This window comes from Thunnus thynnus, chromosome 1, assembly GCF_963924715.1.
Source record: "Thunnus thynnus chromosome 1, fThuThy2.1, whole genome shotgun sequence".
In the NCBI taxonomy this organism is placed as follows: Eukaryota; Metazoa; Chordata; class Actinopteri; order Scombriformes; family Scombridae; genus Thunnus; species Thunnus thynnus.
In genome coordinates, this window is record NC_089517.1 from 10,749,412 (window position 1) to 10,774,352 (window position 24,941).

A 24,941-nucleotide genomic window follows, 5' to 3' on the forward strand; every position below is an offset into this window, starting at 1 on the left:
TGGTTGCAATCGGTGGATGAGTTGGTAAATCTATTGCATTTTCCACTTGGTTCGGTTTCTTTTCACACAGAAAAAAATTAAAACAAACCAAAGTGTATCATGTGAGAATGTTCACTCTGTTCATTAATTAGATGTGGCTGGGGAGGGAGCAATAATGTAAACACAGGAAGAAGGTCTTGAAGGAGGTCCTATCTGTCTAAATATCAAGAAGCCAACAGTTGGACCAGGTTGGACCTTGATTCATTCTCCACCTATGTGCTAGCAACTGGCAACCAATATGCCACACGCACCTGGCTACAGGAGCTTTTTAGCTCAGACCTGCAGAGTAAGCCTTATTGGGTCAGATCAAGGTCGGATCATGTATCCACCACAAACACACTGCTGCTGAATTAGTTTGAGACCGGACCAAGACCGCTTCCTCTAAAGGGTCTTGGTGCAGTTTTTTTCATCTACATCCCAGACCGATTGCTGAATTCAGATCTGCCCAAACAAACTGTACCACGGGGTCCAATTCAACCAGACTAAACAACACTGGTTTGGAAATGCCTAAAGCTGTCTACTGGGGGTAGAAAAAACACATCAAACCAGGCTGACAGATACATGGCCACTGTCACTTTTCCAGTTTATAAATTTGTTATGGCTAGTCTGCTCGCAAATAACTGCCGACTGTAAAATCCAGAAAAGGTGGATGGAGTGAAACACATCATGTAAATTTCATGGCTCATTGGTGTGGTGCGACCATGCAATTGGTCTGATGGCCCATTATTCTGAAAACAAATCAAAGGCCCATTGCTCTGAAGGCCTGTTGCTCCAAAAATACATACTAACCCTAACCCTAATCCATGTCAAAATTCACTAAGATATTAAGGGCAAAATATGACAGAGGTAGCCTGATAATGACAGTGTATCCCTGCACCGTGGACAGCAAGCAGCACCATGGACAGGGCCGGCAGTCTCTGAACTCCAACAACTACAGAGTGTGTATTTTCGGAGCAATGGGCATTTGTGTTTGGGAAAACGGACCGTTGGTCTAATGGGTGTGTCAATCATGTGCATCAATCACAACAATTCAAAGAACACAAATGTAATTACGTTGCAAAACAAAGAAAAAAGCCACCTCCAGTTTTAGATGTGGGGCCAAACCAGCTAGTTAATTAATGCTATGCAGTAGACCTTTGATTTCAAAGCCAAGTCTGCACAAAGGCTTTTGTTGTGAACAGAGAAAATCATATCCGTCTCTGTCTCAGAGGACTGACTTCCTCAAAAATGCATGAGATCTGAAGCAACAATAATGTAAGGAAGGACGTTCACTCTTTCCAGCAAAAAAGATGATCCAATTGGGAGGGCAGATGCAGAATCTCAGATCTGGGTGCGAAGACTGCCATCTACTGATACCAGATGTTCTATATGCAGTCTTTATGTCCAAAATCCGGTTGTCTGAAGTCATCTCCAGTTCTCTTCTTACTGCCTACAATATTTCTTGGAAATCCTTCTTCAAACATTCAACTGTACGTGCTGAAGCTTATTGCCCATGGAGATGTTACTTTCCACAAATCACAGCCAAGTAAGGCAGGGGTAGGATGAAACAATGGTTTTATAGCAATACAGCACACACTCAAAGTCCTCCAAGGAGCTTTTTGTTCCAGCAGCTTGTTTTTGGACTAGTATCATCTGCTGTGATTTCCAGTAACCCTGCATAAAGCATTAACCTGGGGAAAGTGTTGGGAGGTCATCTGCAGGAAGCTCTCACAGAGCTCTCTGTCAAGCATTATGTGCTGTAAAATACATGAACCAAACAAGACCTTCTATTATCTACATAGAAAAAGTGAATGATTTGTCAGTTAAATATCACACGTTAACATTTTTTTATTCTGATGTGGCTGAATATTCACGCTTTTTAATGTGAACTTAAGCTAACTGGACAAATGTTCAGTGATAGTATATCAGATCTGTTACCTGAGTACAAAATACTAGAGTACAAATCTGACATTCAAATCTTAAAATAAAGGTAAATGATTATTAGTACTAAAATATAATTTTAGTATCAAAACCAAAACTACTCAATGTGCACAATGAGATCTAAATTATCAATCCATTAACAGTTAAACAAGATTTTAATGTAGTAGCCAGTAGAGCTAATTTTAACAACTATATACACTGCAGAGTACTACTGGAAATCTGTCACAATACAATATGTGTGATATTTGTTGGATATTTTTTGTATGCTTGCAAGTGACTAGTTTTTTTTTAGATAACTGTGGTGAAGTACAGAGAATGATGTTCCCCTTTGAAATCTTGTGAAGTAACAATATATAGTTGGACAAAATGTAAATATTCAAGTAAGTGTACTTAAATTAAGCACTTGATTAAATGTACCTTTTTATTTTCCGCTACTGCAAATGTTACTGGTATTACAATTAAAAAATACTGTGTCAAATTATATCCTTAATTCTATTAATTATAGTTTAAGATTTATAACCAAGACTTTTGTTTCACCAAATGTATGAAATCATCTTTCAGGAATGAGAGGAGATGGTCAACCAATGTTGAAGCAATACAAATCAAAGCAATGCGCGTGGATTTGGATGAGGGGAACTTGAGTGACAGAATGCAGGCTGGGTGGAATTCAGTGGTTTTTAGGCCACCATGCAGAAATCCTGCTACTCTACAGAATGCAGACTGTGTTTTTTAAATTATTTCTTGGGGTTACAGTGTATCTAGCAGTCTTTTTTGCTGTTACGCTATGTTATGAGTATGCATGTAGATTGAGAAAATTCCTCTGTTGTATGAAAATGATATGTATACTCCACCTATAAGCAAGATTATACTGTTATGAGTAAATAAACATAAGAAGGTTCTGTGTGCATGTTTGTGTGTGTGCGCGGATGGAACCAAAAGTCTTTCTCTGCTCTTCATTTGTTCTGTAGATGTTTTCTGGAGATGGTATTTAGAGCAGTCTATCATAGATGTAAACTCAACCTCAGATCTATGACTTTGAGTTTCAAAGACTGTCTACCCACAGCTAAGTTGCAGTGGAAATGTGTAATACATCCCACATATCATTATGTGCATGACACTGTGGTATCTTTGGGAACTGCAAATTGGAAATGGAGTTATATGCTGAGCTTCTGTAAATTGTGTGATAAATAAGCAGACCTGGCTGAAAAATAGGCACTTGACCAATAGTTCCACACACCCATCATTCATTTTCTTTAACTAATTATTCCTTTATATAAGGCAGGAAGTTACCATAAACAAGTCCACAAAGCCTGGTGCAGACAGGCAGACATGATTCAGAACTTTGGGCAATTTCCCTAGTCGAACAATGTCTTTGGGTAAATATTGTCTTCTAAAATGTATGGACTTTGTACTTCTACAGAGAATTTGAGGCTTTTCCTAGTGCTGGCATCTCAAGGCTCTTTTGAAGGCAATGTTATTCCTGACAGCTACCACTGACACAAATCTTCTCACAGAACCTGCTGTAAAACCTTCAACCTAAATTACTGTTATTCATATGTGTTTGTAATGTGAAATAGTTACTGATACAGTAGCACTGAAATCATGAACCGTAAACCCCCAACTCTGTAGCTCTCCTGAGCTTTTTTTTATATGGCCGATTAATGTATAGTATAAATCTAAATTGCTAATCTCAATCCCAGTAGGCAGCCATTTCAAAACAATTGTCTGATGAACCTACTGTACACACTTGAGCAGCACCAAAAGGCAGATAAAGTTACTGAATGGATGGGGAACATTTTGGAGCATTTAAAGAGTTGGTCGAGACCAAACCAGTGCTAAAAGGCAAGTGATTATTGGACAGAAAAAATCCAAATGGATGTAAATAACTTTAAAGGACAGAACTCCCTGTAATTTCCCTGTTTGTTTGATGTATAAGTAGCTAATTGTTTGCAAACCCTTTGGACACTATGACTTTGTAAGACGGCAATAATGCCAAAAACCATTCAGAGCAGCTTTAAGCTAATCAATATTTTGTCAGTTTATTGCAAAGTTGTTCTGCCACCTAGTGGTAAGAAAAAATCACCTTTACAGGCACCTTTAACTTTTCTGCAATTAATATTCACCCAACTCACACAACCTTGCTAAATGTGTCTTGAGACTATAATGAATCTGTATTTGTTGGAAAAAACTAAAATTTTCTCCATTTGTGTCCAAAACCCAAAAGGCACCACAGTACTTATCCTGCTGACACTAAAACTGAAGAACAAAAACTTTGGTTGAAGTATTTACAGTTCTGTGCTATTAGCCACTTAGTAGTTTCTTTGGTGATGTAAAGCTTTTAGTCTAAGAGGATTTTCCTCAGCATTTAAGAGATTTGGCATGTTACTTCATTCATCAATATTTGCTAATGGACCTACCATGGAGGTCCAGATCAATTTAGGGATTTTGAGAGGGAAACTATCATCACAGGAAGCATGAATCTACCAGTTGTTCAAAGCAATGTTTTTTCGCCAATATCCAACTTCACTTGGCTTACTAGCACATTGTTGAGCTCTGTTTGAGTGAATTTCCCAAAGATAAAAGCTTACTTGGTAACTGATACAATCTCATTAGTAGTTGAATGCCTATGGAAAATCTCAGTATACAGTAAAAATGAACATATTAAAGAGCCACATACAGAGAATGAGAGAAGTAAATGTTTCTGTCTGAGCTTGAGTGAGTCATTCTAACTTTTCCAGATCTCTGGCAGAGCATTGTGCAGGTTGAGTTGTGCCAGTAGCAATAGTGGGAAATAGACTAATGTGGAAACTAAAGCCGCACGCAACAAGATGGACGACAATGGAGCGCCGCAAAGCTCACACATCCAGATTCAGGGCAAAGCCATGTCTCTCGACACCCAGCTTAAACACAAAGCCTTGCTGCCCATATGAAATTACTTCCATGGACATAGTAATGTGCTATATGTCAGTAAGGATTTTTCCCTGGGCTGCTTCCTAATAATGGATACAGTATAGTGATGAGTGTGAGATAGATATTAAAACAGTTCATATATAAGCCACATTCTTGTAGTTATGTTACTTTCCAGGGTCTACATACAGAAAAAATATCAAAAATGAATTACAGTCACTCACCACATTCCTATATCCAATCAGGCAGCTCACAACTCATAAGTTCTCTTACAGAGACTTAGGTCATACCGTCCTGTGGTCTAACATAAACTTCTGCCTCCGTCATGTCTTCATCATGGGAGAACACACACTCCTGTTTCATTGCGTTTGCATTTACATTCATTGTGAGACAGATGGAAAAATTGTACTAGTGTCCTTTTGGATCTCAGTGGAAAACCAAACTGTCTACAATTTTCTGCTTGTAATTATTAGGTTTCATGAAGCTTATATGCAATTATCTGTTGCAGGTTGACCACTCAAACACCAAGTTAAGTCCCTCTCACAGACTATTTAAATGCAATCCTTATGACAACACATCAATGGTTAATGCAACACATCTTGTGGTGTGGTATTTCCAAAGGGAAAGGCTTTGTGTGATGGTATTTTCTGTTGTTTTACACCCAGGCTGCTACTGTTCCTACTAGAGATTTAGCTTTCTGTTTGTTTTTATACCAAAGTTGGCAGTTCATTTGCTCAGGAGAAGACAGATTCAGTTTCGCTAACTATGTTTGTATTTTCAGAGAGATATTTAATTTGGCAAGCAGAAGGTGTCTACTCTAAATGGGTTCTAATCCAGTTATAGTTTGTTCTGTACATTGTGTTTAAAAGCATCTGCCAGGATTAGAGTGGGGGCCTTGATGAAAACTCAAGGGGGACACTACCTCAGCACAAGTTAAACTGTTCTCTATACATAGATTGAAATAAAACTAAAAGATATTTGTGATAATATAAATGGGACAATGATCATATTAATTTATTGCAGTATATCTTCTGGACAGACATGTTTTTCCATGATAGCAGTTAATAGTTAATGGTTTGTTCAATTATGATTCTACAACATTTTTAAAAGGACATGAATGAATAACATCTTGGACATGAAACATAGGAATGTTGAATTTTTTCATATATAATATGAGATGCGTTTTTGTGGCATGTACCATGGGGGATGGATAACTCACAAAGCCTATTGGTCTGGTGCCAGGGGCCTCTTAACACCAAGGGCCTTGCCCTTAGGTCAGCCAAGGCCCCCATTGTCAAAGGCCCCTGGACACAGGGGAGAATTTCAAATAAAAATGTAAATGTTACCAAAACACTGAGTGCAGCTGCTCAGGGGCCAACAGACCAGACTGTGGTTGTACTTAACATCTTGTTTGAGTGTGAACAGGGCATTCCTGAAAAGAAGATTGTTGCTCTCAGTGACACTATACCCTGGATAAATTAAGTTTTAATTTGAATAAATGATAGCACATTCTGAAATAAATCAGGAATGTTATTGGTTTCTTTAGAGAACAAACGCATTTTACAAAGTTTCAACTATTAAGATTTACATGGCTCAAAGCCCTGGTTGTCTCAAGTGCAAACTAATGAGTTTTGTATATGAATAAAGACAGAAAGAAACTGTTCTGCAATGTTTTTGAATGATTTTAGTTTCTCAGTTGAATGTGGATTATGTGTTACTTCATCTAAATGACTCATATAGGACTGTAGACCACATGTAAACAAAAACAATGGGGTGACTGTACACTGGTTATACTTTATTGTGCCAATGAAAATTAACAATTATGTGTGCTGTTCCAAAGAAGACACGTACATGTGTTAGAAATTACACATCCTTAGCTGTATTTAATAATGGTCAATGGATTACGTGTGCAGTGAAAACTGAGTCAGATTTAGCTCTGAAATGGTACAAACAAAGCTCTGTGAAGCTTTGAATTCAAGCTTTGGAGGAGATTTGCTGATGCTCACAAATTCTGTTGCATGTGTCCTAGATCATAAAAATAAAACATTTCTGAAACTCTGAAACCACTTTTAGCAATATTTGAACAGTCTTAGATGCACCACAGTTTTGCCAGTTATGCAGGACACACTGCAAACTTAACACAGCTACCTTTACCAAAAAACACTGAGATATATAGCTGGCTGGTGCCCCATTTTTCCTCTGCCAAACAGCTGGTGTCCAGGAATGAGATGTTTAGCTGGAAATACCAACTCAGACTTTTAAACTTTTTCGACGACCCCTACTGCTCTGTGATTTACTGTAAGACTGTGGCATGATTCCAGGAGCAATGTCCAGAGCTGTACAGAGTCCCTGCATGCTGGGCGTCTTTCCTCTACTAGGCACAGGTAAATATGGCCCCTGTGGATGTTGACAGCTGGAGCCCCTGTTCAGTTACACAGTTTATGAGCACCAAGTCCATTCTATACCTGATGACTTTGGGTAGACTTCAGTTCTGCTTTCATATCACTAGTCATTTGCTTTAGACAACTTAAAAATATCAGTTCTTTCATTTTTACAGTTTATCAGGTTGTATGCCTCTACGACAGCATCGTCCAACAAATAGATCATAAATGCAAAATGAGTCTGCATTCTGCAAGCCCTTCACACACTGGAAACACAGATTTAGACAATTAAATTATTGTTTTTGGTATTCAAGCAAGAAAGAAATGCAGGCCTTTCACCTAATTAGTGCGGTTGTATTCTTTCTCACAGCTTCAAATACTTGTTCCTAACGCCAGCTGTTACCACACAGCTGTGTATGTGCATATAAACTATTAGCTGCTACATGATGAAGCATTAGAGAGGGACATCTACACCCTCGTAAGGTAAAGCAAATTGCAGATGGACTGTATTAGTCACAATGACAATAAACACTTTTAACTTTTTGAAATGTTTGTTTTATCCATCAATTCACAGAACCCTAAAGTCTGAAAAAGTACACCTGTATGCCTCCCAAGAGTTTTTAGTATGATCCAATACCTCGGTGCATCATTGCATCTTAACAAATTCATGTCACGATCAATAAAGGAAAATGTCTGGACTGTCTGGACACTATGTCACTTGTTCCATGTGGTAGAAATATGCCACTGTTTTCAGGCGGCTGGCACTAATCAGCCTTTGCATGCATTCCAAGTTTGATTACCAGACACAATCAAGACGGAAGTTGGAATGCAATCAATCCCAAACAGTTAGGATTCAAGCCATTTGTCTGATATAAACAATGCAACAACAGAGCAGTAAACAGAAGGAGTCAAAGACCATACACAAATCTAATAAATTTTAACAAATCCTTCAGTTCTTGAGGATCACAGAGATTTTTGATATGAACCACCCAGAAATAATTCTTATACTGGCAGACATTTGGACGTTCTTGAGTTTTCAAGTAAATGACCTGACTTTTTGACCCTGAAGAATAGGCAAACATGATTCAAGCGTCTTTGCTTTCAGTTTTGGCAGCACACAGGAAGGGATGCAGAATTCTGGTTCTGAAGGTTCAATAGCATTCCATTGCTTATATGATAAGCCGTGGCCTGTTAGTGCTAAGCCTGGGAGTGAAAACTTCAGGCTTGCCAACAAGCTGTGTAAGCAATGAAGGGAGCTGCACTAATTGAAGAAAGAGCATTGGACTTAACACTGGACTAGGAGCTAGCCTGTCTGTTTTGAGATAGGAAGACCACACAACCACATCCACACCACGTCTGTTTTTGTTATACTATCATCTCAATGGGGAATCAAAGCAACCTGCTCAGGTGACCATAATTAGAAAAAAGAAGGAAAAAGACAAAAACTGCTCCATAATTTGTGTGTGTTTTAACTAATGGATGACAGAAAGGGTGAATTTAAATGGGACTGTGAAGGTTTTTCATTGAAAAGAATTATTTACATGGTCACTAAATCAGTAATCAAGGGTGATTATTTAAAAAAATACATATTTTTATAATCTTTTATGTCTTTACATTGGGATAAGTTTAATATCTGAATTATCTGTGGACTAAATATCCAAGCCTCACCACCTTTATGGCACAGCAAAGCCATAAAATATAAATAAACAAGTCGGATATTTGTCAAGTGCCAGTGTGGCACCCTTCAACTTGGCCCCAAATGAAAACCAAATGAGCATAAAAGGCACTTTATACTCATTGGTGGGGACAGAGCTGACCAAAGGAATATTTAAATGTACAGTGTCAGCCAAACTGACTCACTCAATCAGTTCAGTGAAGGATCCTCAGGGCATTATAAGTTTAGAATGTGATTTCCCTTGCTTACTGACTTTTATGAGAGCCAAATATATAGTCCCTGGCTGTAAAGAGAAAATGAGTGAAATGGAGAAGGGTAGCAGTGTTTTTTTTAAACTTTCGAGTCTCCTCTAATGTCATACAATGGGGGAACACTTGTGAGAGACCTTGATGAGGCATACGGGGCAAAAGTTATCTTTCTCCTGTCGTATCTATACTTGATGAGAAGTCGTGTGCTATGCTTCCTGCAATTTTTTCTTCATTTAAGGTCTGTTGGATTGCAAAGGTCTGCTTAACTGCTACCACATGTTAAGCCTTTGTACTGCTGTCACTGACTTAATGTGAGTGTGTTGTTTTCCAGACTCTGTGTGTGGTGAATGTGTATAGAAGAGAGGGAGAGAAACAGATATACAGTGAAAAAAAGAGAAATAAAGAAAGAATGTATACTGTATGTGCCTGGTTACCAAGTTGGGTTCCTTTCCAAATGAGAGCAACACTGAACCCCAAATCACTGGTATATCTCCCTTCTTATAACATCTAAATTGCATTATCTATTACCTTTATAAGCCTAACTATCTGAAACTCAACAATAGGGTTACCAAGGCCATTACAACAGCAAGGAATGAGGTTATGCAATGTTTTAAAAATTAAAACAACAGTATAAAAGCATTAAATTCAGAAGCATCTCTCCTTGACACCAGCATGAATCAGGTCCAGTGAGGGCTGAGAGGGATGGAGGCTTTTTTTCCAATAGAGGACTCCATAAATCTGTCCCAATGACCAGCAGGTGAAAAAATAGAGCAAATGAGAGGCTTTGGGAAAGGAAACGTAGCTGGAGAGGAGACTTGGATGAATTAAAAAACATTGGAAAATGGCTTAAAGAGAAAGCAAGACTGGAGTGATACGTGTGTTGTGTGAATAAACTGTGGAATTGTCTACTCATGGTTGAGCTATGCGTTCCCTACACAAAGAGCCACACTCAGAAGGGTTCTGGAGTCTCTTCTCCCACAAAATACACAAGACCGATTGACCTGAACCTTATTCACTCCCACTTGCTCTCTTACATCCTATTTCTGTCAACCTCTTTTCAGCTGCTTTGCTTGCTTTTATCCATTTCTTCATGGTTTTACTTGTCCCCCTCCTCTCTTCTTCTTCTTCTTCTTCTTCACTTTGCTTCAGATAGAGGAAGTGGTTTGTGTGCAGACTGTGGCTGGCTGGAACACTGTGCTGTGCACTGGGGAAGCCGAAATTTGAGCCCCTGTACATTAAATGTTCCACTAGAGCAACAATTTCTGTGAGGGGAAATCATGCGGTGGTGGGCCAGTGTTAAAGGATCCAAAGGGGAGGGGGGGCTCAGTCAGGGTAGCAAGGAGGGGAGAGAGGAGGGGGGTAGTAATAGGGGGAACTGCTCATTACTATAAATAAGAACTTGGCTATTCTGGTGGTTGAGTTGGTTGTGGTGTATGCCATATACTGTAGATCTGGATTAAAATCTAACCACATACCTTTGTTGTATATCATCATCTTCTTTCTCCTCCATCATTTTTCACCATCATTTATTTCTCCCTCTATGGGAGAAAAATGAAAAAGAAATACTGAAATTTGTGACAGAGCACAAAAAGTAATGTATGTGCAAGTATGCCAGTGTGTTCTAGGACATGGAGACACAGCGCCACCTGTGGATAGGCTTCAGTCCAGGACATATTTTGTTATGTTTAATTTAAACTTGGGGCAGAGCTCAATATTTTTGAGCCACAGTTAAGGGCTTGTTGTGGAAGTTGTGTGTTGTGGATTTGTAGTGATTTCTGCTACCAGTTCACCAGCAGACTTGCAGTTTGGGCTTACTTCAGCCCATAAAGGCAATTTCAAGAACAGCTGAGGAGAGTATTTCTGACTTTGGATGTGAAGATAGTACAGCAAACCAAAACATACAAATATCCAGATTCATTCATTTTCCGAATTATGACAAATTAGGATACTAAGATAGTAATAATTAAGTTTAATGAAGTTACAGCCATTGTTTTCTGGTATTTTAGGTGGGACATTTAAGCTCAACCGATTACCCACTGAATGATGGTACAGTTACATGGTTCAGTTTCTGTGATGCTGGATGGGATGGTACAAGCCTGTGTCTCAGCTTCATCTAAAGCATAAAATTGTTTTTACTTTGCGGTTTTTAAATTGCATATGCAAGCAGCCTTTAGTCTGCAAGATAAGTCATTCCATTGACTGTTATTATAATGTGGTTTCTGAATGTGAGTTGGCTGAGGCGCCAAAGCACAGGGGTCCCTAGGTAAGCTTCTTGATTTTTCTGGCGGTTTGCACATCCTTGCCAATTTTCTATGAAAGGTAGTCAGCATGAGTCATGGTGGAGTGAGTGGTTACATCAGCTTCATCATGTTTTGTCTTTTGTAACAGTATTCTGCTGAGTATAGATTCATTAAGCAATGCCTCACAACATATTGCTGGCTCACATGTTAGTCATTGTGAAAATGAATCAATAGGGATTCCCCTGAAGCACTGATGTGCATCATCAGGATTAGTAAAACAATGAAGGGAATCCGTGTATAAATATATTAGAAAAGATGAGGTCAACTGGTAGATGTAAAAACTTCCAGAAATCTAACTGCACATCTTATTGCTACCAATAATTATCTAAGTGCTGCAGTTATAGGGTTTATCAGCTGTGGAGAACTCTATTACAAGTGTAGGTGAAGATTTAGAGGAACAGTTTTTCTCAGCTTTTAAAAGAGAACAATCAATCAGTTTTACAAGTTGTAGCAGAACTGTGCAAAGAGGCATGAACAGTACAGCCTATTGTTTAGAACTGTTTTTCTCTACGCATTTTCTTGTGTACCTATGTACAAGCTACACATGGGGAAAGGGGGTGATGGGTGTGTAAATATGAAGTAGCTTGCCTATGCTGGTAGAAACAAAAAAATAAAAATGCTAATGCATAAATGATATTTAAATTGGAATTGTTAAAAAGTTCAGTGTTTGTAGTAAATGTAGAGAAGCTTCATTTTACATAAAATTCATGTTTTTCACTCGATACAGTCGTTGTTGATTATTTCTTAAATTCAATAAACCCCCATGTAAACAAAGTCAGTAATGTTTTGACAGCCATCATACACAGATAATTACAGGCTTTCAGTTGTAGCCTTGTTTGTTTGGGAAGGAGTGTTAAGTCAGCCTGAGTGTAGGGTGATAACAGGAAATAATCTTCATAAATTTGTAAATATGGATAGTTCAATTTAAGGCTAAACCTGAACTGAGCTTAATTGCCTGATTTCTCAGAAATCGGAATTTCACTATTTGGATAAGATAATGGTTTGAGTGAGTTTATGTAGCCCAGTTTTTGGACATTTAATTTCAAGTAAAGATACGTACTGCGCACAAAGACGATTAAATACTTTCAGCTTGTACAGGGGAGTAACACGTGAAATCAATTTGTTTGAACAAAATAATTGTGTTTTTCCTGTCACCTCATTTATGAAAATGTCGGATCCTCTCAATCCTGTATGATTATAAACAGCTCATGTTTTGCTGAAATATACCATGGATGTATTATGGTAGGCTATGTACAGGTCATCACAGTTTACTAGCAAGGTTGATACCTCAGCTAACATTAACTTAGAATCTTAGCTAGCATCATGGCTTAATTTGTTATCTTGCAAGCTTAATAAGTTACAAGCCAATTAAATGTGTTCCTTATGTTCATGTTAGCCCTAGTTTGTGCTTCTTCTGTAACTATATCTGATTATAGAATATTCGATAGCTAATGTTTAACCAACCCTAAAAATAAAAGAGTAAAAAACACTTGACGACACTTACCTCTACTTTGAAGATATCTCCAGGTGTACACTTTTATCATCATAAAGTCACTTCCGGTCGCCATCTTAGTTTAAAGACGAGCACTGGCTTGTCCGCATCCATAAAAACCTGTTAAAATCGTTGTTATTGTGCATTACACTAACTTTTTTGCTTCAACTGTATAGAAGACTTTTTAAGGAATCTATAAATGTCTTGAAGACAGCAGTATCACTGTCAAACGACCTACAGGTACTTTTTAAAGGTAAACTCTGTTTGTAACGTCAAGGCTAATTTATGGTAGGTCCTCGACACTTTTGATAAGTATGGCTCGACAGAAATGAAAGTGTCGCTCGACACTTTTTTCTTGTCGCGCACCTGGAGAATTTTGTTATGTCGCGGACAGAGTCATATTTTGTCGCTTAATGTGATTGGGTAGTGTTACCACGTTGCCATGGAGATTGTAGTTTTCACTGAACTTCCTTATTGATATTTTTCTTTTAACTGATCTTGTAAACTTTAAGTTGTCATTGTCCAAATGGGTAGAAACTCTCTTGAGCCATTAAATTATCTCGGAAAACTGCAAAGATTGTGTTTTCTTGAGACTGCTTCACGCACATCATTCACTAACTTATTGTTTTCATGAAATGTGTCTGTGCTAAATCATTTCCTCTGTTTGACTTGACAAAATTTATAAATAATATAATGTTGAAAAAGTATTGTTTTTTGTTTAATAGACTTCCCATTACACTCTAGCTGGGTTTCATAGAGGGGTCATTTTGTTTTACCTCTTTATTATGTAGAATTGAAACTCATGAATAAGTAATTAATTTGAAAATCCACAATTAGAGATCAAGTATGTACCCTTTAATTTACAAGTCTTATCAAATAAGTTATTAAGTCTTCTAAAGTCAGATACATTAATAGTATTTGAGCCAAACAATTTGGAGGTAATAATATGATCTCAACACTAGAGGGCGGCAAACTGTTAATTATGGTGGATTTCCTCAGGTTACAAAGCTGTCAGAGGGTCTGAATAGTAAACAACAAGGAAATGAAATTCATAATGCAAAACAGACTTTCCATCATTTACTGGAACAGCAAGGAACTGTGGATGTTATTCATACAGCAAAGCCAGACAGTGAACACATTTGTCTACATTATTCCATCTATCAAAATGAATGGTGTTGACATGCATGCATATTGACTTTTACTACAAATACAAATAAAAAGTGTTCTCTCCTCCCACCACAGGAGCACACAGTCGTCTGGTGGAACATATGAGACATGGTGGCTCCTCCATGTCTGCAGGTCACTGTATTTGCCACCTCCACCCAATAGATGATGTTGGTTACTCCCACATCTCTTTAATGGTGTAAATTGGAAAGATGACGTACTTCCATGACCCTGAAGAGTTGAACTTCAATGAGTGCCATGGCATGACATGTAAGTTTCACACAAGATCAAATTCAAACAGGTTGTAGAAATGACTAATTTCTTCTAACTTCTTTGTTTAAATGGGCTGAAATGTGGTTTGAAGTTTTAATGAAAAGGCTTGAGAGGAAAAAAGTGCTCCTGAGTTCATCAGTTCATTTATTGTAGGACACAAAGACACAAATCTCTTATGATGTGTATTTCTTACAATGATGTATGGCCTATGAGAATAGCATTTCAGATTTTGTAAGCAATAAGACATACTGAATATGCGCAACTGAGTTCTACCATAGCCCAACTTTAGTGAGAGTATTGTCATGTGCACACAGACACAGGAAATACTATTGTTCCAGAAAGGAAATGCTGAGAGTGGGGCCTCAGATGATACTCCTAAAGACTGAGACTGAGGAGCTTAGTGACCACTGAATGACAATATGAGTGACTGTGAATAAAGACAGAAAATAGTAATGTTCAAGCATGATCATTTCTGCCTTGTCATTCAGTATGGTTTCCTTTCTGTCTTTGTCTTAGTGACTGTTTCTGTACAGACACTTACAGTTCACATCCGCACGCACACTCAAGCATGTACATGGAGATGCACAAAACAAAGCCGGTATTGTGGGTTGTAGCCACTAGAGAAGAGTCTCACACAGTAACGGGAAGTTAAACCATGGTAACTGAATTGGAATCTTGGCCTGTCTCTAGCATCCCTCTATTTAGACAATTAGTATGACTAAGATGTGTTACTCTGTTAGGGTGGGCGGGTGCTTCTGTGCTACTATGGTCGTGTCCTTCTAAGAAAAAAAAAGGGGAGAAAAGTCCTTAAAAATGAGTATATCATGCCAATTGTTTTCTTTAAGACTTAAAACTGCATTTAAATTTAAGATTAGAAGGTATAGCGTGAAGGACACAAGTGCACAATTACAGTTTGCATTAGCAGTAAGTTTAGGGTATACTGTACCTAGGGCTGATATTAGTATTCTGACATTAATCAGAATATTTTGTGATAGTGATATACATCACAACACTGTCGGACAGGGGAGGGGCAGGGGGCAACCGACCCCCCCGGTGCCCCTGAGGATATAAAAATTACTGGAAAGTGCCCTCTAAGGTGGCAGCACAAAGAAGAAAACATAACGAAGTTCTATAATCACTGTCTTAGTTATGGGTAAATCAAGATGAAGTGCCCTTATAGAGGGCCTCCATATGTGACAATCTGGAATGAAGTGCCTTCATGGATGCTCTGTCAGTGGAAGAAAATGTGATAGTACCCTGTATAGTACCCACACAATATGTAATACAGTGCCCTATGAGTTGCTATTGTAATGGTGTGAGCTGGAGGTTCTGTATGGGTGCCCTTCTAGTGAAAAAAAGTGGAAAATGTGCCATTTAGGGTTTCCCAAGGGTTCCCCTATATGATACAAAATACTTTATTCCAACATACAGAAGTGCAGAATTCGGTGCTCTTTCAATGAAAGAAAAAACATTATTAGGTGGCCTATAGGGTGCATTGTATGGGAGAAAAACATGTGGAGTGCCCTTCCTTTGATGAAAATGAGATACTGCGCCCTATAAGATACCCTTACAAAAGAGTAAACTGGCTATTTTGGTATGAATTAATGTATCCTTTATGTAGGCTGACCATGAGGAAAATAAAGCACCCTTAAAAATGTTGTAGTTGTTGTAGCTGATAATTTTCCATTCAACTGATTTTGATACTGAACTACTCACTAGTTTGCTCAGTCACACCCCCTTTAGATTGTTTGGGTCAGTGCAATCTAAAATGTAATCTTGATTCTACAACATTTTGTGAGCTAGATCACATAGCAAGGCTTTTTTGCAATTAAAACAAGTGTATGGATTACATTTTATTTATTTAGTTTCTAAACTGGTTTTATATGTCGGCCTGTCCAATATGCTAACATGCTAAACAATATGCTAGATGGATCATAGCAGCTAGCTAACTAGATATGTAGCCTACTTAGTCAGCTCTATACTAAAGAATTGGTGCAAACTGGAAATTAACCTTGTGGTGTTGTAAAACCTTAAAAGGAAATCATTAGAGTATTCTTTACTCAAAATGCATTTATAACCCTTTAGCATGGATTAACTTACATTTATAGAGCGGGAGAATAGCATTGAGTTACCTTACGATGACAGAATGCCATGAAGAGACAGAAAGTTGAAGACAATACAAAGGGATCTGCAAAATACAGCTAGAGGCAGCAATGTAGGAGATGAGAGAGATAAAGGTATGTTTGCGTTAGCAATTAGAGGGATGTCCAGTACAACTCAAACCTCTGCCTAGGCATGTTAAAAAGTTTTAAAAATTTATCATATCATGAAACTATTATGGAATCTGGAAGAGAACAGTTTGAGTAACCCTGCTAACAGAATAAACTCCTCAAAATAAATTGTCAGTGACAACTGCAACAGTCAAGTGCTCATTCTCCAAACTGAAACTGATCAAGACCCAGCTTACAAACAGAGACTCTCAGATCTTCTGCTGTTGTCCATTGAGAGGGACGTCCCAGTTGACCATAATGAGGTCATTAACATTTACAAATTCATGGCCAAAAGAATTCTCCTTTGATTTCAACAATCTTGCTTCTCGCTTCCCTGACAAGACTGCTCAAAAAAAGTTAATTCTCAAAATGTGAATAGTTCCATGTTTTTATTACAGATGTGTTTGAAAAATAAACAAAATGTTACATATTCCCCGTATTTTATTACAGAGATGTTTACAAAAATGTTTAAAAAGTAAATCCTTTTTAATACAGAGGTGTTGTTTTCCTTATATTCTGAATCACCCTATAAAATAATAATCTTAATTCGGGATGTAGCCTTTATACCAAACATGCGTCACTGTTCTCTGCTGATGGGGCCCATTGAATGTATCAGGCGCCATTTATATTTTTCGCCCCGCCCCCTCAGACAGCCTGAGTCCACGACTGCATCACAGTTTGGCAAATGTATTAAAAATCAAATCAAACTGATGTTTATTGCAATGAACTGTTTTCCACTCAGACCTTAATAACTAAATGTTTTACTTTTTGATTGTATTTTCACTGAAATCATTGATTTAAACAACAGAATCTGAATAACACAATATGATCATATCATAAATGAATTATACTGACAGTCCATGAACAATAATATTGAATTTTTGCCTTGCTCTAGTTCTGGGTTAGATTAAAGCATACATGTAGGGATTTGGTGAAGGCTAAGAAGATAAACACAGTCAAAGAGCGTCTTCAAGTACAGATTTATAACTTTTACGTTGTGTATTTGTAGTCTCTGTGTTTCCACATGCTGGATTAACTAGACTCATTATAATTTGAACTTAATTTGGTGCAAAAATCAAATATGTTCATGTCACCTCCCATCAATGCCTGTGTCACACACACACACACACACACACACACGCAGTCATACACACCGGATGACGTGCAGCTAGCTCCATGCCTGAGTAGCAGACTGCGACACAACATCCAACTCCCTCCCTCCCTCCCTCCCTCCCTCCCTCCTTCCTTCTCTCGGTTTCTGCAGTCCTCTCTTCTCCTGTCCCGGGCAGCACTGCTCCCCGCCTCCTCCTGCAGCCCTGCCTGCCTGCTCATCAATAAGCTGTATTAGCCCATCACTAATCATATTGAGCGAGAGAGAGAGAGAGAGAGAGAGAGAGAGAGAGAGAGAGAGAGAGAGAGAGAGAGAGAGAGAGAGAGAGAGAGAGTAGGGCAGCCAGACTTTTGTGTGCATCATCGGTGTGTGTGTCCGTGTGTGTGCGCGCGTGGTGAGGGAGGAGGGAGGGGTGTATCCTAGCGGGGAGCTTTTCCCTGTTGTAGTAACCAACCGCACGCCGACTGCCAGCCATTACTTCACTGCAGCAGCAATCAGCCCTTTCTGTACTTACTGAGCCAGACACACTAACCTGTCTGTCCCCTCCTCTTTTCTCTCTCTCTCTGCATATTCAGCAGAGCTGCCCTCCTCTCCTCCTCATCACTCTGCCACTCCTGCGGCGTTGCTTTATGCTTCAAGGGGACACTGGCCTGCTCCTCAACCACTGATTCTGCATGACTGTCACAAAGGTAAGACCGCTTTGGATGGGTAACAACTTTTGGGCTCGGAGGTTGGAGGGGACTGTGAAGGTTATTCAAAGCATTATTCTAATATGTGTGTGTGTGTGTTTTCGTCAGTGTAGGAGTGAAGATGAGTTTTTGGAGTAGTGTTAGAGTTGCCGGGGAGAGCAAGGTTATCAGGATGCTGCTGCCTGATGATGCGTGTTCATGTGTGTTCGTATGAATGTCTTCCCGTTAGAAATGCAGTGTTATGATGAGATCAAAATTTAATTCTGTGATTACAGTATCTAATCTGCGCTGTACTACAGGATGGCAACAATTCATTCTAGACATGAGGAAGTTGCTCTTTTTATCTGTCCATCTGTACAAACTTCATTATAATGAGACTTGGTATTAGGGCTGGGCAATATATCAATATTATGAGATTACGTATCTTAATATGGTGATAAGGCAAAAGTGTTATATTTGGCTGGTTTTAAAGGCTGCATTTCAGTAAAGTGATGTAATTTTCTGAACTTACCAGACTGTTCCAGCTGTTCTATTATTTGCCTTTACCCGCTTAGTCATTATATTACATTACTAATGATTATTTATCAAAAATCTCATTGTGTAAATATTTTGTTAAAGCACCAATAGTCATCCCTACAATATTGTCGCAATATCGGCATGAAAGTATTTAGCCAAAAATATTGATTGTCCATAATTGATTTTGTTCATATTGCCCAGCCCTACTTGTTATGCATAGAAATAATTAAACATCAGGCTTGGCATCTGGACAGTTTTTTTCTAGGTGCCATAATCTCATAAAAGTCTTCCTTTAAAACTCAATTATCATAAAATACATGTACACATTTTGAGAAACATTGTGTATATGTGATATTTTGCATGTTTGGTTTATTAAAAGGTTTTGTCCACTTGTATCACAAAGAATATGAAGCTGATTAGCAGGTCCACACTGTCTTTGTGTTTTGCATGCTAGCAACTGCAGCAAGAAATCATCTGTCATTTATAATACCAATCAACAGAAAGAATATGCAAATTCTGGCTTACAGTGGATTTTCAAATACTTGAATACATGAAAACACAATTTGAGTATTTCGGATTTTGCAATGTCAGTATCTACTCTGTGATTCAAATTTTAGGCACAAAAGTCTGTTAAAAGTGTTGATTTATGGGGACTCACCCCCTAATTGATGATGAAAAGGTGGTCACCATAAGGCAAACCACTAAATTGTAGGGTTAAGATTTAGTGCTTGGTTAAAGTTTAGGGTTAGGATAGGGGTTAGTCATGTACTGATATGGTTATGGTTTTGTTAAGTCTCCAGGGAGTGAATGTAAGTCAGTGACAACAACAAATGTGTTTGCATGTGTGTCTGTGTATGTGTGTGTGTATTAGCAGTCACAAGCTGATCTTAAAGTAGGCGTGTCAGCCCGCTTGGGTGGGTGTTTGTGTGCAGCCAAGTGTGTATTGGTGGTTGCAGTCTGTGCTTGAGGCTGCAGCAGCCGGTTGAATCCTCTTAATCAATTAACAAAGAAAGAGGAGAGAGAGAAAGACAGAGAATGAGAGAGAGAGAGGAAGAAAAACAGGAAGAGACACAGAGGAAATTAGCACACCTACTCCCATGAAGAGAATTAACTTGGACCAAAATAGATGGCCTACTGTAGACACAGGACAATGTCCTATTTACTCACACTGATGATCACACCTGTAAGTTCCACACAATAGTTCTTGTAATACAGAAAAGGGTCTTTTTTTTATTTCCAGGCTGCAATCTCTAACACAGAACCAAATAAATTCACAGACGATTGCTCTCAAACTACAATTTTCCTGCCTGTGTGTGAAAGAGATTGTGTGGGAGGTGTGTGTGTGTTTGTGCTGCTGCGTAGGTAGGCATTCTCCACTATGAGAACTGAAAGAGGAAAAGGTCAGGTGCTCATGCATTGGCATTAAGCCAAAGCCTAAATCTGACAGTAGACAAGGCCAAAAGCGGTGCAGAAAATGTTAATGAATACACCAATGTGTGTTTTTTTTTCTTTAATTTTGATTGCATTTTGATTCTTACTTGCAATTTTGGAAATGAAGATAGGAGGAGGGAGTGAAGAAAAAAAAAGGAAGATAAAAATGTGCTTTGACATCTGTAAAAAAAGGTATGAGAACACATTACCCAGTGGTATCTACAAGATGATGGGTGTGTGGGAGTAGCAGCGAGAGAGAGAGAGTCTAGGGAGCTGTTTTCATGGCTCTGCCTGCCAACAGCAGAGAATTCACCTTGGGAGGGATACAGGACAAGCGCCTCAATGCTGACGGGGCTAAACAGCCTTCAACCCCTCAGCACACGCATACAAACTGACAATATTCTGGAAAGACAGTCTCTGCAATGCCTACTTAGTATTAGACCGTGATCTGTAATATCTTAGCTAACCTCAAAACATTGCAGCATAAATTTAAAAAGATTTTCAATGTGGACAAAAGCATTTACACAAGTTTGACATTGATTTATTGTCTTTTAATGAAGAATAAAGTTCATGTAATGTTTGTGTTGGCTTAAAAACACCAGCACTTCAACTAAACTAAACTAAACACTATAATATTGCACACTTTAGTGCATTTATAAGAGGAGTATTGCCACTTTGATGATAGACTCCTAGTATATCTGCATACATGTTTATGCAAAAACTCAATTAAAAGTTCAATAGTTTAAGTTTTTCACAGCAGACATTTTTGACAAGAACAGGTGTTACTAATAACATGAGTGATGAGTCCCTTCTATTCAAGTATCCCATGTAAGTCATGACGTACTGTGCGTCCTGCATACTGTGACATGTCAAAATGTCTTATGTGAAAAAAGCCTATAAAAGTTGTCAAATAAAGTTTTTTTGCTGTTAAAAGCAAATGTGCACACATTACTAGTTAGAATGATTGTCAGCAGTAATGAATGTAAACCTACCAACATATGCAGATAGTAGGACTTACAAGTACTTGTCTAAGTCTGCCCGTCTTGGAGTGTCATTGAAACATATCTAATATTCTACGGGGCATAAGGGGCCAACCACCAACCACCAATACATACAAATGAGAAATGCGCAGGAGTAGAATAGAAATTTGCTTCTCACTGTCATAGACAGATCCACAGAAAGAGAGAGAGAAACATTCATTCTGTGACAAACTGCTGACAGTGAAAATAGGTCATGGCATGTTTAAATCCATGGCCTTTGCTTTCAAACACAGCCTTACTGAGTTGAGTCGTCTGTGAGACAGGACCATAAGCTCTTTAGCTTTTTAAGACAGACACTTTGGTCTACTGGCAATAATTTCTCTGGGCCTGGAGGTTTATCCAGTACAATATACCGCTACCAAATATCATAATACCTCAAATTGAATATAATGTGATTTGTTAAAACCTGAGGGGACTACATCACTAAATTGCTCGATTATGTTATTATACTGTAGGTTTATGAGCATAGAGGATGTTCTGTTTGTAGCTATGCCAAATGAAACAGGATATGCTGCCACAGTGCTGGGACAAAGACTCGCTGCTGAGGGGCTGCTATGGAGATGGAGGAAGAGGATGAATATTTATTTCTTCTATACTTGTTTCCTGAAACCCACATGGAAAACATAGGCACAGTAAACCAAAAATCAGTTTCGTCCTTCTTTTCTTAAAAGGCTAAACTGGTGGTGCATGCTTAACCCCAACAAATCACATTATTTTTACATACTGATGAACAATATTGAAAGTATAATATAGTGGTAACATCCTCTGCTCATAATAGCAGCACTTGACTTACTTACTAGCTACAGTAGTTAATCCATTACGGTAAATTTGTCTTGCTTTATCTTATCAAAGCTACCTTATCATTGTACGGTAAAACTATTGATAGTAATGAGCTTTACCATTGCTTATCTGCAGAATATTGATATTACGAATGAATTTGGCTGTAACATGAAATGAGTAGAAATCAAAATAAGAAAATATGTTTTTTGAGTGAGATGCTTAGTGCTGCATACAGCATGCTGCTCTCAGTGGTGTAGCAGAAAACTGCCAACACAGCTAGCACATCAGGGCACAGCATGGGATTATTATTACTATATCTGGACACACTGTTCTTATCTGCTTTGTGATTGCGTGTTTGTCTGTATGTGCATGAGTGTGTGGACATGGGTGGGAGGGCACAAATGTGAGCTGGCAGACACATTATGTGTAGGTGGGTGGAAAACTTCCATTACTACTAAATCGGTGCAGTGTATTAGAGATCTTGTGATACCAGCAAAAGAACTATGCATTTATCTACCATCTTTTGACCTAAAACTCAAGGCTATTCGACTTCATCTCAGAGTAGCTGAATGAGACCCTGCAGCTCACAGCTGCTCTCTTACATGAAAGTAGGAAGAAGAAACCCATACAGTCAGCCTCAGCCTTCAGTTTGTTCAATAAAAGCCCACTCCAGTGTCCTCCAACAACGCAGGGGGCAACAGAGGCTAGCTCTAGCATTGATCGTTGCCCTGAGTTACCTTCCTGTCAGTTTTAGTCTTGCTCTCAGTCCATAGGACTCAAGGGAGAGGCATAATGACCGCAGCGGGACTTCTCTGTAGAAAAAACTGACCTCTCCAGAAGGCTGAGGTCACAGAGCCCTCTGTCTGCCAAACAACCTCCAGTCAGAGACTTTGGATAATAAAGGCACAGAGGGACCGAATTCTGCTTCATATTCAAACCAATTTCTGAGTATGTATCAAACTATTCAGATATGCCATAAAGCAAAATAGCAAGCTGCTGGCTTTAAAAAAAGTTGCCCAGACCATTTCTTTTGAATACCCCCTTGATTAGAAAGCTGCGATCTGCACAGCAACCCCTAAAATGGTCCAGTTGTTTTTGGTTGGATACCACAGAAAGAGCAGTGTGCCAGGACTGGGGAGGGGGGTGGGGAGAAGGACAGAGGGACGCTGAAGGAGGAGAGAAGTGACCAAGATGGGAGGGGGGGGGGCGGGGGATTGGCCTTTGGACTACCCTTTTTTGTTTCTTTAGACACCAGCAAAAATGCTCCCCAGCTAACACTGAAGGGAGTCCATGTGGTGATAAATGATTGTCTATTCCCTGAGGACACACACACAAGCACACACTTACATATGTGTGTTACTTGTGAGGATCCCTTATAACCGCATTCATTCTCTGGCTCATAATTTTAACCTTAACCATCTGCCCTGCATCCCTAACCTCACCCTAATCCTATTTTAACTTTAAACCCCCAAATGAAAAGCCTAGCCCTTAAATAAGCTCTCGAAGATGTGAGTTGGACCCCAAAATGTGCTTACTTTGAAAAAAAATCCTGTTTCTGTAGGTTAAATCTCAGTCTTCGTAAAGATAAAAGTACAAGAACACTCACACATGCACATGCTTGTCTCACTCCAGCCAAACCTTTATATTTAACCTACTGACGTGAATTCTATATAATTCAAAGTAGCACTCCAGCTGTGTTAAGTGTGTTTGCAATTACATATCTGCAAACACCCCAATTATGAAGGAGGCCCACGCTGCTCTGATGTCAGGCACACATATGTGGTTGGAAAGACGTCTGAAAGCCATTTCCAGAGTGTTTATGGTACAGCTTCTGCTTTTAACTGTAAGGCTGTTAAGACTCCCATAACATAAAACCATTCAAGATAAGTTTTAAGAATAAATTTTAGTTACTCTCTGCTTCTATTTTTATATGTTATTATTGTGATTTATATTGTCATATCAAAATAGTAAATAAACATTTGTCGTAGAAAGGTTGCGGACATCTGCACAAACAAATCCAGGAGCATCCGCACTCAAACTGTCTCAATTCTTTACTCGGGGCATCTCACCCACCATAAATCTTAATTGAGTCTGATTTAGATCAGTGGCCGTTTGTCAAGCTTAATGTTTACCAGCACGCTCTCTCACACACAGCGACACACAGACAGACACATTAAACTGAGAGCTAAATCGCTAACCTAGCAACCCAAAAGTGCTATTCCTGGAGAAAGAAGAATACACAACAGCGTAGCAGATTAACAATACTAAACCCAGAATTAAGCTTTTTTTTGTTTCTAAATAGAGCAGATAAAAGAATTAACACAGGAAGAGTGAGTTGTGTGTTTTTGGGGTGGTGGGGGGGCAGACAAAAAGTGTGAGAAAAAAAGAGGATAAGAGGGAATAGTTGTGAGAAAACCACAAAAAAGCATTCACCACAGGAAGACATTCAGATCTCATGAGCTCATTGCCTGTCAGAAAGCTTCCTTACTCTGCTCAATGTGTGTGTCTGTGTGTGTGTGTCTGTAAATCTGTACTTTTCAAATCTGTGTGAAAAGGCTGAAGTATATTTCCAAAAGAGTTGGGAAACTCTACATTCCTTGTGTCGCTGCATAAATCACTCCACTGCAAATGCATTCACACAATCCAGATTGACCTTCTCATCTAGGTAACTTTCTTTCCAAAGTATGACTTGAATTCATTGTGAA

At 38.8% G+C, this 24,941-nt stretch overlaps 2 protein-coding genes across 4 annotated transcripts in view; one reads left to right on the forward strand and one right to left on the reverse strand.

Moving 5' to 3' along the window:
- The window catches only part of itga11a (integrin, alpha 11a), a 71,943-nt gene extending 58,881 nt beyond the window's left edge, over positions 1-13,062 (reverse strand). Inside the window, exons 1-2 of the mRNA XM_067582957.1 lie at positions 12,975-13,062; positions 10,646-10,708 (exon numbers count right to left, since the gene is read on the reverse strand). Coding sequence (XP_067439058.1) covers positions 10,646-10,664 — 19 coding nt within the window. The 5' untranslated portion in view covers positions 10,665-10,708; positions 12,975-13,062. The remainder of the gene's footprint in view (positions 1-10,645; positions 10,709-12,974) is intronic.
- A 55-nt stretch (positions 13,063-13,117) lies between these two features.
- Positions 13,118-24,941, forward strand: part of coro2ba (coronin, actin binding protein, 2Ba) — a 50,468-nt gene continuing 38,644 nt past the window's right edge. Inside the window, exons 1-3 of one of the 3 annotated variants that reach the window (XM_067583212.1) lie at positions 13,118-13,202; positions 14,205-14,396; positions 18,356-18,469. In XM_067583212.1, the coding sequence (XP_067439313.1) occupies positions 18,455-18,469 (15 nt within the window). In that variant the 5' untranslated portion in view covers positions 13,118-13,202; positions 14,205-14,396; positions 18,356-18,454. Of the gene's footprint in view, positions 13,216-14,204; positions 14,397-18,355; positions 18,470-24,941 lie in introns of all 3 variants that reach the window. The other 2 variants (XM_067583068.1, XM_067583135.1) reach the window with 2 other exon arrangements.